At 30.9% G+C, this 15,229-nt stretch overlaps 3 protein-coding genes across 12 annotated transcripts in view; 1 reads left to right on the top strand and 2 right to left on the bottom strand.

The window, feature by feature from the left end:
- LOC148274172 (protein shifted-like) lies at positions 1–15,211 on the top strand. 10 transcript variants are annotated; one of them, XM_088237498.1, is made up of 8 exons: positions 1–159; positions 2,863–3,056; positions 3,456–3,698; positions 7,644–7,808; positions 8,790–8,990; positions 10,029–10,136; positions 13,302–13,511; positions 14,782–15,211. In XM_088237498.1, exons 1-8 carry the CDS (start codon positions 155–157, stop codon positions 14,835–14,837), a joined length of 1,182 nt encoding a protein of 393 aa, XP_088093624.1. In that variant the 5' UTR covers positions 1–154; the 3' UTR covers positions 14,838–15,211. The 10 variants fall into 10 exon arrangements, with proteins under 10 accessions (XP_088093624.1, XP_088093626.1, XP_088093628.1 ...); XM_088237500.1 differs by having other exon boundaries at positions 10,041–10,136; XM_088237502.1 differs by having other exon boundaries at positions 7,644–7,787.
- Positions 1–15,229, bottom strand: part of Fic (FIC domain protein adenylyltransferase) — a 183,215-nt gene that overhangs the window by 51,259 nt on the left and 116,727 nt on the right. The window lies entirely within an intron of this gene.
- Coq7 (ubiquinone biosynthesis protein COQ7, mitochondrial) overlaps positions 9,109–15,229 on the bottom strand; it is a 13,247-nt gene continuing 7,126 nt past the window's right edge. The window contains exons 2-4 of the mRNA XM_088237508.1: positions 9,878–9,985; positions 9,566–9,794; positions 9,109–9,455 (exon numbers count right to left, since the gene is read on the bottom strand). Of these exons, the coding sequence (XP_088093634.1) occupies positions 9,178–9,455; positions 9,566–9,794; positions 9,878–9,976 (606 nt within the window). The 5' untranslated portion in view covers positions 9,977–9,985 and the 3' untranslated portion in view covers positions 9,109–9,177. The remainder of the gene's footprint in view (positions 9,456–9,565; positions 9,795–9,877; positions 9,986–15,229) is intronic.

Genomic DNA, 15,229 nt, shown 5'->3' on the forward strand with positions numbered 1-15,229 from the left:
ATGACCGTTCCTGTCATCGCTCCGTCGCTGTCACTCTTTTTATTTATGAACTTTTTCGCGGACAACTGGTTTTTTTTGTGTCGGAGTGGTTGTTTTATTTTTAAAATTTCCGGCATAGTTTTGTCAAGTCAATTAAACCTATAAACTGAAAGAAATGCGGTAGGTAAATGTATTCTATCTAAAAACTGTCTTCGAACTATTTATGTATATACTTATTTTTATTAATTATGATAGGGTGTCCGGTTATTTTCATCCGCCATCAACAATGATAAATTCGCGTCTTCCGCTTAACCTTTTTTTAAACAACTTGCCTATGGTCCTTTACTTGCAATTGTGTTGTCCTTTACTTTAATTCACCATAATTAAATAAAGTTTCATAGGTAAACTAGTTGCACAACTATCTAGTTAAACGAATATTTTTTACCACATTCATAGGTTTGTGTATTATTTGAAGTTATTTACAACTTTTTGAAAATAGCCCTCAAAATTAAATATTTGGGTAAATAATAAGAACAAAAATATGTATTTATTATATTAAAATTATATATTCAATAAATAAAAAAGTTATTCAACAATGTTTGATTATGTCCAAATGCTTGCTTGTGATAAAGGTTTCAGCTCTTTTACTTCACAAAAGTCAACAGATGGAAGAGTTGAGGAAATGTGGATGTTCAAACATGGGCAGAATGGTGAATGTTACACAGTGTGTAAAGTGGCCACTTAAACCAGCCAATGACAGGTCATAAGCCCTGTAAATGCTTAGACTTCCATATTCCCTTCTTGAAAACTTTTTCCCTCTCTGTTGAAATAAATTTTAAAAAAAGTTATTGTTTTTTATGTAGGTAGGTACATATTATGCTTATCAAATAATTGTAATTTATTTATAATTCTTTAACTTCAATATTTATATTTTTAATTTTATTCTATAATTAAATAAATCAACTTCTTCAATTTTAGAATGTAAAAAATGCGAATAGTCATGATTATTCCGTTAACTCTTGTTGTTTTAAGACAGCGAAAGTTTATTTGAATTTTAACATTTCTTGTTTCCGATATTGTCCATTTCGTAATGTAGCGGTTAAAGCGTTTGACTGCCATGGCTACAAGGTTCTATTCCCGGCAAGGTTAATATTTTTTTTAAATTTTTCATTAAGTATTTTTCACCACAATATTTCTTAGTTTTTGGACTGACATCTAAAACGTTATACTAATCATCTCACCTTCACGTAGCAGATAATAAAGATGTGCAGCAATTGGTGCATTATGCAGTGCCCTATGCGTAAAATAGAGAATCTTGAATATGTAATACTATCCATCGGGGACTGTAACCACAAACAATATATTTAATAAAAATACACAGAATAATACATTCACGTTTGCTAGCGAAAACTCTCAGCGTGAGTTCATTGTAATTTATTATAGATATAAAAGAAGAGTGATACCTTAATCCACAAATTAATTAACAATACTGGAATTTGTGGATTTACGTATCACTTGTCTTTTATTTCTTAATTTCAGAATACACCGGAACCTATGTTTACATAGTGGATAGATTCCACACATTACTGGGTAAAAAAAGTATACTATAAAAGGAACAATGGTAGATAGGTTTCATATAAAAATCAATTTGGGATTTCAAAAAAATGAAATGGTTTGTCATTTATTGTACCTTATTTTTATTAAAAATTATTACATGAAAACAAAATACTTTTAAAAATAGTAACAAATATTACTCACCACCAGACACCACTTTCATCCCTTGAGATATCCAGAGTCTGTGTAAAATTTCCATCCAAATTTCAAAATATATGAATAGTATAATATTATATTACTATTATTACACATTGTTAAATTAATGTTCATAGAAAAAACAACAAGTGTATAACAAACAACGTGGGTCTTTTTATGTTTATATGGAGTATTGAATAATTCAAGAAAAAAGGCAGTTTTTTTATTTTTATTTTGTCGTAGCACCACACAAGATGGTGGTAGTGCTTTGAAGCAATAAAAGATGCAAACCAAAGACACAAGGTCATGGCCTCCGTATTTTGGGATTCTCATGACATCATCCTCATCGATTACTTGCAAAAATGAAAAACAATAACTGGCGAGTATTATGTGCCATTATTGTCAGGCCTCATTTGCAACACAAAAAAAACTCTCTTCCATCACAATACAACCCCGGCACATTCATTCGGGAAAACAATAGCTAAATCGAATGAATTGCACTTTGAATTGCATCATCATCCAGCTTATTCTCCGGATTCGACCCTATGTGCCTCCTATTTGTTCCCAAATTTAAAAAGATAGCTCTGGAAATCGATTTGCATCAAATGAGGATGTTCAGTTGGAAACTGTGGGCTTTTATGCAGAGTTGCCGGAATCATATTATGCGGAAGGAATCAAAAAGCTGAAAAATCCCTGAAAGGGGGACTTAAAAGTTTAAGAATAAAATTATTTTTCATTGTTAGGCTCACTGATTATCAGCCCAGATAGTATGATTGAAATCATTAAATTGTAGTGCTTTTACACTTAAAGACAACTTGACTAAGTTTTACTGTGACAGTTTAAAGAAATAATAATATTGAAACCGATTGCAACAGACAGGGAAAACATTTTTGAGAAGGGAAATCAAGTCTCATCTACAAACATTTGAACATTCTTAAAATATTGTTGATTAAACAATAGTATGGTGACATTTCAGCCCAAATTCACAATGCCGCTTTACAAATACGTTAAGTCACAAACCACACGCAGGATGCTTAGATTATCCTTGTCTAAATTATTTTAATTTAGCTATGCATTATTTTTCTTACTTCTTGTTCGATGTCCTTACATACATCCTTGATTTTATTTTTATAGTACGAATAACCATTACCCAGATGTACAGACTCAGTGTCACATCCTGAACAAGGCATATGTTGCAGTTATATTCTTGGCATGCGTTATAAATTCTTCAGCAAGAAATGATCTTAAAGCTCATCACAGAAGTGACTCCAAGGGTCTCGGAGACCTCTCTCTTTGGATCGATGAACGCCAAGTCAAAATGTTTAGTGGTGAGTTTGTTTATTATCAGATATTTGATTCAGACACAGATAAAATTGCCAAACTCCAGTGAAACCTAATAACCGGACTAGGAGATTGAGTTTTTGCCATAGCCGAACCCTCTGCCTAGAACCTAATCCTTTTATACTTTGTATGAAAAGTTCCCGATAGTTTTTCCATTTATATGTTATTAATTAATTAGTTTAAGATGTTACCAAGTAAGTCATAATATTCTATTTTTCTCCCACAGATATACACATTTACACACAAACACCAACACATATTGTGCACCTATTTTTTAAATATACATTTTTTAAAGTATTCCTTAGAAGTTAACAAAAAGTATCCAGTGGATTATTTAATTATACAAACTTTATATATTATGCTAGCGTTTTTATGCATTTTTTCAGGGTTTTCAATGGAGATTTTTGCGATCGTCAATGGGAATGTTCTTTCATATATATTAGATCCAAAATTCTCTCAAACTCTTCCTGTCATACCATCTGAGGTAGAGTATGTCAATTTCACATGGAAAGCGGGAAACAAAAAATACTATTATCATTTTGATACCTTGAATTCATCAGATCCGATGATATTAAAACCACCTTTGATTTCGATCAAAACAAAAGGCAGGGTTCCTAGAAGACCAAAAGGTATTATTTTTAAGTACCCATTATTATTACTATTAGCCATTTAATGTATCCAATAAGCATCTTTTAATCTTTTCTCTATTTTTTAACTAATCAACAAAACATGAATAAAATATTTTTATGTTTTATTTTTCCTTTAAAAGTATTTTATAATGCTATGTGTCAGGGGTTCACACTATTTAATTTTTATGATAGATTTTATATAGATCAAACATACAGAAATTGGTTTGCCACACACATAATAATTTATGTGCAAAACAGAGTAAGATTATATTAAACATTATGCTATTATGAATTATTATTATTAAGTACCTACCTAGATATAAAAAAATACTTACCCACACTCGCATAAACCTGCAACTCCTAAAAATTTCAAAATATTTTCTTCAGAGGATTCTTGGAATTTCACTCTTCGTGTGCTCTTCAACTTTGCATTTCTTACCAAAAATATATTTATTGTTTGTTGTTTGCGCTTTTCACTGATTTTATGTTTAAGATATTACAGGTATCAAAAAATATAAAAACAAATACAACCCCGTTAATAACTAAAATTGTCTAAATCCACTCTGATTTGCAAAAAATTCTCTAATAGATACAAAAATAATAATTATGAAAAATCAAAGTGTACGCTGATTACTTAAAAACAAATTAAATAAAAAATATATGTTTATTCTTAAAAAAACAAAATCTATTGTTCTGCAAAGTTCTACAATTTTAAAAATATGTCACTCTTAAAAACCTCGCGACGAGACCTTTATGTGACCAGGCTGTATGAAAGTTTTCGAAATACTAATTGTTTAAACATCAAATCTGTGTTTTGTAAAAACGTGCACTGAAAATAGGATGTAATGCAGAAAAAAATGTTACGGGAAAAAGTCGGTATTTTCATAAGACAGTTTTTTCACATAATTGGTAGGTCAATTAAACACTAAAAAGCAGTATAAACTCCAACCCATAGAATTAAGAATAGTCCAGAAGGAGCGTAGAATCATATTTGAATACATCGGACTGTGTCCAATAATTCCCCCACTATGCTCTACTTTCGCCGCGCGCATTCTTGATGTCGCAGCGTAATGTTGCTTGATGGGAAAAAAAATCATAACAAAATGTGAGGGAAAAAATAAAGCAATCTGTTAATTTCTCTAAAATTTTATTGTGCACGCGGAATTACTGATTGACACAACAGAGTAGATAAGTAAAGGGTCATTTCGACTGCTCCAAGGAAGAAGGCAGTAACTCCGAAATTAAGGTTTTTGACTTACTTCCATTTCTGAAGGTTATAAATCATTGTCTTCCTTCCAAGAAGACTTTCATTACTCTATCTCTTTTAACTTGGTTAATAAATTAATATAAAAAATAGTTTTATGTCAAAAAGCATTTTTTTTTCATGGAATAAAGAAGTAAGTTGATTTACTTCCTTACTCTCCGGGAAATATTTTTCTTCTATGGTTGTAAGTCAGACTTACTTTCTTCTTCGATCGATAAATAATAATGTTGATAAAACTTTATTATTTGAAATTTGACAGGTTGAATTGCTGGTTGAGTTGCTGATTATTTTGCTAAGTTTGCTTCAGTTTTACTAACTTGTCTCGAGTAATTAGTGTATTGTGTTTCGATTGAGAATAGAGAGATAGATATACGTACATTGTGGTGTGTTAACAATGGTTATATCAAGTAGAACAGCGAAAATAATAATGATGTATCTTAATGAGGAAACGGGAATGTTCTACGATGCTACTGATACAACAGTTGTATGATGGAATTCCTATCACTGTGTATTGCATCGATAGTAAATTGTAGATACATACTTGTTAACATGAATAATTTATATGTCGGTTTTATTAATGATTTATTTTACTATACAGAGTTCAGAAGATTCATTTGATATTGTGGGTTCCGTAATAGGTATATCTTCTGTTCGGAAAAGAAAAATGACACCGGCAGATAAAAATGTGCGCAAACGCACAAGAAACACCCCACCCCGCCTTGAATAGTTTTATTTATTAGGATTTTCGAAAATATCATAAATTTGGGTGGTTTTTATGTCAATAATTGATATTTTTTTCATTTTTAAAAATAAAATAGCTCATTGAAAGTTTAATAATTTATTTGATTTTCATATAACATACTACACATAGCTGAAATACGAATTCCGAAGAAAACAGCACTATGTCCCAAAACACTATTAAATAGTAGGAATTCTAATAAAGTACTAGATTACTTAGAAAGTGTAGACCAATAATATATTTTTACAATTTTTAAAAGCTTATGAATCCTGACCCAAGAATATGGAAAAAAAACAAATTTTCAATTTGCTTTTCTGCAAAACTATATTTTATGACTTAGTGCTGTCTTACTTGGAGCAGTCGATTTAATAGGAGTAATTGAATTAATGAACTTTAAACTTAAAATATAAAACAAATTTTATTTTGCATAAAACGGATATTTTTATGTCATGTTAAATAATATTTGATGTTTTGAAGATGATGTCAGTCAAATGTCCACCACAGAGTTGTATAATCCAAGATCCAATTTTCATAAATTCTTACATTAGATGAGCAAAGTAGGGTTAAAAAATTTACTACTCAGGCAACACTAACGAAATTTCCATTTTGTTTCTTCGACAATCAGACAGATGGAAAAAATAATTCAATTTTTAAGTAATGCATTTGTTATATACACATTAATTTGCTAATTATACATGAAATGTGATTGCATCCTGTTTCTTTAAGATCCTAGCAGTAGTAGACACAACACGGCATAGTTGAATTCAAATCAAGAGTTGCGTACTGAGCGACGTCTACAAAGAAACTAATGGGTCAAAACGTAAACCTACTCATTTATGAGTAGTTGAGTCGCCTTCTGGTTTATGTGCGTATGCGGTTCTGGACTATTCTTAATTCTATGCTCCAACCTTTTATCACTGGCAGAAATCTTTCAAAATAATCATAAAATTAGATGGTAACTAGTTCAAATTCTTCTGTTCTTGTTTTGAAGGATGGGATTTAGGATGGCAACATGCGCAATGTGCAAATGACACATGTTTAGACTTTTACCGGTTGTCGGCAATAAATACGTTTGTTATTATTTCAAATGGTTTAAAGAGACTTAAGTAGATATTTTTTTGAAACGTAATATTTGGTCCTGACCAGAGCTGGAGTGCCGCTCCGTTTAGATAAACAGTGCCGAAACCACTGTTAAACACCATGTAACATTCACCATTCTGCCCATGTTTAAACATATGCATTTCCTCAACTCTTCCATCTGTTGACTTTTGTGAAGTAAAAGACCTGAAACCTTTATTGATGTGGGTGAGGGTAGGGCCTGTAAATGCCTAGACTTGCATATCCTCTCAAAATTTTTATTAAAATAATGCTAACACCTTAAATAAGTGGAATACCGACCCACCAATTCAAAACATTTAAGTTTGTAAGTGAAAATTCTTGATGGAAGTTCATTGTAATTTATTATATAAATAAAAGACGAGTGATACTTTAATCCACAAATTTGGAATATCCAGTGACCAGTTTCATCGCTTTCGTGACATCTTCTCTTCGCGACATCATCAGTCTCGAAGATGTCGCGAATGCGATGAAACCAGTCACTGGATATTCCAAATTTGTGGATTAAAGTATCACTCGTCTTTTATTTATATAATAAACCACCAATTCAAATTCAGTTTCTACCACTAATCTGTTAGTTTGTTTAGACTCTATGATATATTATTATATTAATATTATTCTGTATTTATTTTAGTTTTGTATCACCCTTCGATGGGAGGAGTGCTCTCCCGAAACTAAAGTTGTGTTTTTTTATCAGAATAAACTCGTATGAGTTACACTAATAACAAAGTTTTTGTTTTACTGTAATTGAATTGAAAGATTTCTTATATTTTCTAGACGCCCTTCAAGTAAAAACTGTTGACGAGTGTTGTATTTTTCTCCACAGAATTCAGTGTTTGGTTACCTTGTTCAGGTAATAGTAGTGGAATTGGAACATTTGAAATTGGTCTTGTAATCCAAACCGGAAGAGGTTTATTACTTAAAGGTACTCCTCTCCGATTAAGCTTAAAGAAGGAATGTGCCCAGAGAGGTGTGTATTTAGCAAAAGCAGGTATTGTATCGCCAACGCATTTTTAACGCTTCGGGATGTATGCAAGGACTTTATTATCTTGTTTGTATCATTTAAAAAAAATATTATTACAGAGGTAGAGCCTTGGTGATGTTTTATCTATATTCTCATAGTAATTTACAAATAAATTGTTCTTTAAAAAAAACAAGGATATTGTTTTCCTTGCAAACATTCTAAAGAAAACGCTGCATGCTTTATTCATATTTTTGCCACTTGATAAATATTTGCATATATTATGTACATGTATTTTTTGTAAAACTTAAATTTATTGAATTATATGTATTTTCCTTTAATTTTTCCACAAACATTATTAAAACTTCAGTATCCATACACTATTTTATTTTTTATCAATTGCTTTTGAGTTTATGTAATTTTTCATTATATGTTCTTAACTTGAAAGGTAAATTCGATGCTTAATCAGGAAATCTCCGAGGTGGTACATCATCCAATAACTGGAGGATTGGTAAGTAACGTACAATGTCGCAAAATACTTTACATGGGAATCAATTTTCAACATTTCTTTTATTTACTTTATCAGTTTTCTTTATGAGCCTTAATATAAGTATATGTTTTTTTATTTTCTCAATATACCTATCTCAGTATGAAAGATGTCCACAATTTGTAATGCATTAGAAACTAATTTACTTAGGAATCACACTCATGTCCAATCATTCGACCATGAAAAGCATTTATGATGTCTTAAACCAGAACCAAAATAACCCGTAAGCTTTTATTTTTTGCATAACAGCTTTTATTTTGTCATACATATTAGTGGTGATTTCCTCTATGCTAGTACTCAATAATGCTTTGAATTTGTGGCGACAGTATTTAAATTATATTTATTTATGCAGTAATATGCTTAAAATTGTGCTCAGATTTATAAGCTTCATAATAATTAACAAAAATATTGATAACTTATTTTTTCAAATACAACTATTTCTTAAATGATATTAAATTTTGAAGGTCCAGATCCAGAATGTGATAAAAAGTGCGCTAATGAAGGGTGGTGCAACCACGAGAAGATCTGCCAGTGTCCCGAAGGGTATATGGGCCAGTACTGCAAAACCGCTCTGTGTTACCCGCAGTGCATGAATGGGGGCAACTGTACAGCCCCGGGAATCTGTAGTTGTCCTACAGGGTATCAGGGAAGACATTGTGAAGGAGGTTATTACATTTTCCTTTTTATGATTTCTCTTCTGTACAATTACAAACTGTAATGCTGAGCTTCTAGTGTCTAGTGGGTTTAGTAAAAATAATAGCCGTATAGTAAAAAATGAAACTATTACAAAAGCAATACTTTAATTTCTCCACATTTAATTATTCTGTAGCAGTAACACTATTATCTAATATTTTAAATATGCTTTGAAATTGCGATCGCTCCTTTGCAGCCCATTTTGACGACTTCTGTGAACGCTTTGTAAAATGGTGCTTGTTCCGCACCGTGATCTATCCCTGTATCATGATGCTCCTGTTCTTCATCCCGAAACTTTGTAATCGTTTCTAACAACTCTTTATTTACATTTGGATCCTTCATTAGTGTTCGTAATTGGTCATTATAATGGTCCACAATCACTGTTTCTACAGCTACCGTGCACGCCATCGCTCCTTTCTCTCCCAGGAGTGCAGAGCCTATAACACAAACTTTTTTAGTTTAAAATTGTCACAAAACCTCATTAATAAAGTAGAACTTGAGATGCAAGTACTCTGTGACATTGAATATCTCAATGAATTATAATTACCTGCTCCCAACACAAATCCTGCAATATTCCAAAGAGGGGTCAAGACTGTTGGACGCACTCTATATTTTTTTATGAGTTCCTCAAACCTGGCCCTGTGAACCTTTTCCTGTTCCCACATGTGTTTTATGAGAGGTCCACTTGGGGTGTTTCCCAATACAGCCATTTGTCCTGCGTATATCCTGTCTGCCCCTAACTCCCCTGCATGATCTACTCTTATAATTGAGTCAAGCTGAAAAAAAAAAAAAATGTAACGTTATTTTAGAAAACATTAAGAGAATCAAATCAATATAATTTGAATCACAATATTCCAACCTCATGATCTGTTTGATTGCATGCTTTCTTACAAATACTTCTCCTTACTACAAGATAATTTCCCATGGATCCCTGTCTTACTTTCAAATTTTGAAGCATTTTTATGATCTGAAAGAAAAGATTTGTTTCATAAGTATTATTATACATATAGGGACTGTTCTAGGAATTTGTGCTGAGAAATGTCTTAATGGAGGGAAATGTGTACAGAAAGATACATGTGACTGCCCAAAAGGTTATTTTGGATTTCACTGCGAATATTGTAAGTCATGTTACATACTATTATAATATGTAAGCCTATCACACTTTCAAATATAAGCTTAGGCAATACATAATGAGCTGGAAAGTAAGTTTATTGTATAATATTATGTATGTTAAAATGGGAAACTGAATTTCAGTTGGTGACATCAACAAAAGCTCTCAACTCACCACAGTATCATTACTCGAGTACACACAAAATCTTGTAATTTCGGAGCAAACAAAACACAATGTCCATAAACCCTAAGGCCCGGTTGTTTCATCATTATTAATAGTCAAAAATAGAAAGTATTAGTAACAATTTGAAAAACAGAATCTTTTTTGTATGAAAAAATAAATACTTTTTCAAAACTTAACTATTACTTTTGATTTTTAACAATTGATCTGTATACTGATCAAACAACCCGACTTTAGTAAAAGAAATACTTTTATAAATATAACAAATAATTATTATATATTTTTTAAATTACGCAATTCACTAATGATATGAACGAAAGGCGGCCTTCGTGGTGTAGTGGTCAAGACGTTTGGCTCACATGGAAGGTTCCGGGTTCAATTCCCGGTGAGAACTCAAAAATTAAAATGTGATTTTTCTCAAGCCTGGTTGTTCTGTGATGTAATTCACCACTGTAATTGGGCCTCCTGGCCTGTTGTGGTGCAAAAAAATAAACTGTAAAACTGTCATACGAGTGATATTTGTGTTGTTTACAGATACTTAATCTAAAAAAAAGTAAAAACCAGAAATTTTGATTCAAACATCATGTCAAAATAAGCTATGTGGTTTTGTCAATAAATTATTATAATCAGCCAGCTCATAGCTGATTTGTCTATATCATTGTGCTTTATATTGTTGGAAGTCTATTGAAACAATTTTAAAACTCATTCACTGTCTTTGTACCGATTCCCTAGAGAGTTAATTCCGCAATTCCATTAATCTCAGTAGACTGTTCAGTAACAGTGTTTTTTGGGGTCGAATAAAATACTGGCCGGCAATTACAATAACCATATAAATGTGCGTAGAGGTTCAAAACATCAATAACATTTATAAATATTTTTAGCAGAGATGGGAAACCTTTTTGGGATTGAAAAATGAATGTAAAGGCATTTGCTGGTTAACTTTCCACAACATTCCCTATTTTTTCATTAAAAAAAATTCTTCTATCCGTTTATTTTTGCAAAGTAAATGTGCTGAAACCTTTTTTATTAATGCTGAAATTCATCAAAATTATTTCACCTACTAGGCAACGCTTGATTCAGGCAGAGGAAAACTTGTCGAAAATCGGCGCTTCCCAAACACTAGATTCGGAGATCGTGCTTTTGCCGTTGCCGGCCCCTCTGCCTAGAACCAATTGCCTTCAAACTTACGAATCATCGACAGTCAGTTCAGATCCCAACTAAAATCTCACTTCTTTAGTTTATCATACCCTCAATTTTAAATCAGAAAATATAATATGTCACTTTAGCTTAGTTAGAATGTAAGTTTAAGTATACAATTGTAAAGCACCCTTGAGGTGATTTTTCACAAAAATGGCACTATATAAATCAGCCAAATATTATTATTATTATTCACATTAAATGGTGGAACCATTGAAATAGCCATTATTTGTATAGATTTTTTTTTTCATATTATTATTTATTAATTTACAGTATTATTTGAATTCCCATTAATTTATCGAGACCCAAATATTTTTTAATTTAAAAAAAAATATTTATTTAATTTTACAATACGCCCAAGGGGCATTTACAAAAATAATACAGGTAAGTACAAACAGAATATGTTATATAAAACAATTTAAAAAATAATAAATAAAAAAAAACAACATGATAAATTAAAATAAAAAAAAGACAGAAACCAAAAAAGCATGCTGCAATGCAAAATCAAAAATAAAACTTAGCTTAGTAAAAAAGAGAAAAATAACATTAATAAAAAGGTTTAAAAATATGCATTTAAAAATAATAAAAAAATAACTTAAATATGTTCGCCATTTTAATTGTAGTTGATTGATGTCTTTCCTGTAAAGGTCCTATTGGCAGGAGTTGAAAAATGCTATGAAGGTACCGACTATTTTAAAAGGTTCTCTATCTCTATTGAAATATAAAACAATTTTGATAACTTGGTTTCCTGGACGGTTAAAGTATTTGTATGCAATGATTTGGACTTACTCAAAATGACGTTGACATCAATAATACTTTTATAATATATTAAAATGAATTTAAATCAACTTGAACATCATTATAATACCAAGTAAAAGAAATAAATCAGAAACTTTAATTTAGAAATAGAACAAAGTAACAAAATTAAATTTTGTACACAGCAATAAAAACATGGTAAAAAGCATGAATTTTTAAATTGAAACATAAAGTATAAATTTCTAATCTAAGTAAATAATATTTTTTATGTGTTCTATATTAGATTCTGACATAAACTGCCGACGAACAGTCAGCAGTGGACATCGAGAATGTCGAGAATTTAATGCCTTGCAAAGTAAAAATGTCTATGTCAGAACTACAGGACACCGACTGAGAGGCCTGGATATCATATGTTGCAACTGGGGAGCGGGCATGAAATTATGATAATGACTAAAAATATAATAATCTTGTAATATTTTATTTATCTTCAAGGGCACTTAACAAAATTGATGTTATGAAATATTAAATTCAATTTGAATGAAAATTTTTGTAAAACTTCAAGTAAAACTATTTCATTTGTCATTACATCACACCTCTGATAAAATAGTCATAACTAAAAAGAAAATTATTTTCAGTTAAGTTACTGAATAAATTATAATATGATATAAACTCTATCTGCTAAAAGTAGACATAATTTCAGCTATGTGATTTAACCACTAGATTGCTTTATGACATTCGTACACCACTTATTTGAATGCGGCCATTCAATATTGTCATATTTCAACTATTTTCTTGTCAAAAATTGATATTTTCTTAAAAAATTTAAAAGCATTTTTTAGATAAATCTAAATATATATGACACATTGGCATTGATTTAAAGAGTAAAAAAGAGAAAAAGCATGAGTTTAAGTTATTTATTTATTTGATGTTATTTTAATTTTTAGGCTCCCCTAGAAATTCTACTTTTTTTAGTTGACTCTCGATTTTATCGGAAGTGCGATTACAAGGATTTACTCTGAAATTTATAATTTTGTTTCAGCAAAATGCGTTATACCGTGTCTTAGTGGCGGGAAATGTAAAGGCGTGAACAAATGTCGGTGTCCTCCCGGCCTGGGAGGGAACCACTGTGAGATCGGACGGCGCGTACCACAGAGGTCGACGTGCAGTCGAGCTTGCCGCCACGGGATATGCGGTCCCGATAATACTTGCCAGTGCAACTCCGGCTGGCACGGCCGTTTGTGCAATCACAGTATGTTTCACACCAAAATACCCTCTTAGCAACATTTCAATCACAGTATGTTTTACACCAAAATACCCTCTTAGCAACATTTTAATGAGGTATGTGAAAGATAGAGAAAAAAAATATTATTGACAACTGCAAAGGTTTCGGGTCATAAATGGCAGGGCAGTATTTCATACGTTTTTGACTTAGTGTATTTAGTTTCGCAATAACAATGGCAGTCAACACATACAAAACAAAACAAACCAAAACCATCTATAAATTTAGGATCCTATCCGATTTTTCACAATAAAATATACACAAAGAGTAACTTCTGCCAACAATTATTAACTGAAATAATAAATTGTTCTTGCAGTCTGGCAAAAGTCCCTACTAAAAAAACATTTATCGAGTATTACTCTATATCTAACATTAATATTATTTTTATATTTTTTTACTTTTTGGATAGGTTCATTAATTTGTAGAAACTTTTTTAATTAAACCGGCCTCTGGATGTAGTTCTTAGACTAGCACATGATGCGTAAGAGTGATAACTTTGCCTTCCATGTAACAAAAATGATCAAGATATGCCGCAATTGGAGTACCAATGCAGTGCCTTATGTCTCACTGGGTGCGGGTGGGGAAATAACGATGATTGGTTAGTTTCCGTTTAAATGGAGATTGAAACATCCCATTGTGACAGAAACACAACAATTAATTAACTTTAATATTTTTTTTACATAACTTGTTCGGTGTTTTTTTGGCCTTAATGCAACTTGTTATGTACCCGAACAGTTTGATAGGAGAAATTCTCACCATTGATTTTGCATAGAAGAAGTATGTATGTCTGTATATGTATGTAGATTGAAATGCCACTATCTAAATATTTAAATTGTTCCTTTATCCTTCTTCTTTCCTTCCCATCCCCACTCCTCTCTTCATAGTATAGTGTTAATTTAAAAAAATATTTTTATTAATCTTTGTTTTAAATTTTTGTATAAAATTGTAAGATTCAATAGGTCCATGTATTTGTAATTTTCTCAAACTGAACGGTTCGGGTAGGTAGGAAAAAATTGCCTTAAGGCAATATGCCCGCCCTTATATGTATATATATTGTATATAAAGTGTTAAATAAATATAAACTGAAATAAAAAATATCCTTTCTACCACACTATACTTTGAGGAGAGGAGGGCTTCTCATTTGAGGTTCTCATTTGTTAAAATATCTATCAATCTTAAAGAATATTTAACAACTTTTGTGTAATGATTATTATGTTTTAAATTGTCCTTTTTTTACTAGGCTATTCTTCTCGTTATTCGGAGGAATCTAAATTACCAAGAAGAAAGGGACTTTGAAGAAGTAGTTAATAAATGAAATAATTTTGTATTATATTGTTTTGAAGCGAAGGCTTGAATTGTGATTGCATCAAATTTACATTAAAAATAGGTAAATTTACATTTAACCTGACCATGGTCAGGGGATAAATATGATTTTTAACTTTATGTAAAATCTTCATTTTAAAAAGTATTATCAAACCTTTGTATAAGATGTTTTCACTAATAAATATAAATATGTAATTTTAATTGCCATGTATTGTACGAAAATACGAAAGTTAGTAACTGTGATGTAATGTAAATAAGTACATAATTTTTATAAAATAAGACTTGTAATATATTTTTATATATGGGTTTTGTATTAGGTTTATGGTAAAATATACAAGTCAGAATTTTATTGGTTATTTTTTTAA

This window comes from Micrasema longulum, unplaced genomic scaffold, assembly GCF_059751315.1.
Source record: "Micrasema longulum isolate JH-2025_06_02 unplaced genomic scaffold, ASM5975131v1 h1tg001733l, whole genome shotgun sequence".
NCBI lineage: Eukaryota > Metazoa > Arthropoda > Insecta > Trichoptera > Brachycentridae > Micrasema > Micrasema longulum.

Bases quoted from the DNA above. Each gene is read 5' to 3' on its own strand.
- LOC148274172 (XM_088237497.1), top strand. The intron at 7,809-8,789 runs GTATTGTATCGC...TAAATTTTGAAG, and splicing joins TGTGTATTTAGCAAAAGCAG to GTCCAGATCCAGAATGTGAT. The intron at 10,137-13,301 runs GTAAGTCATGTT...ATTTTGTTTCAG, and splicing joins TGGATTTCACTGCGAATATT to CAAAATGCGTTATACCGTGT.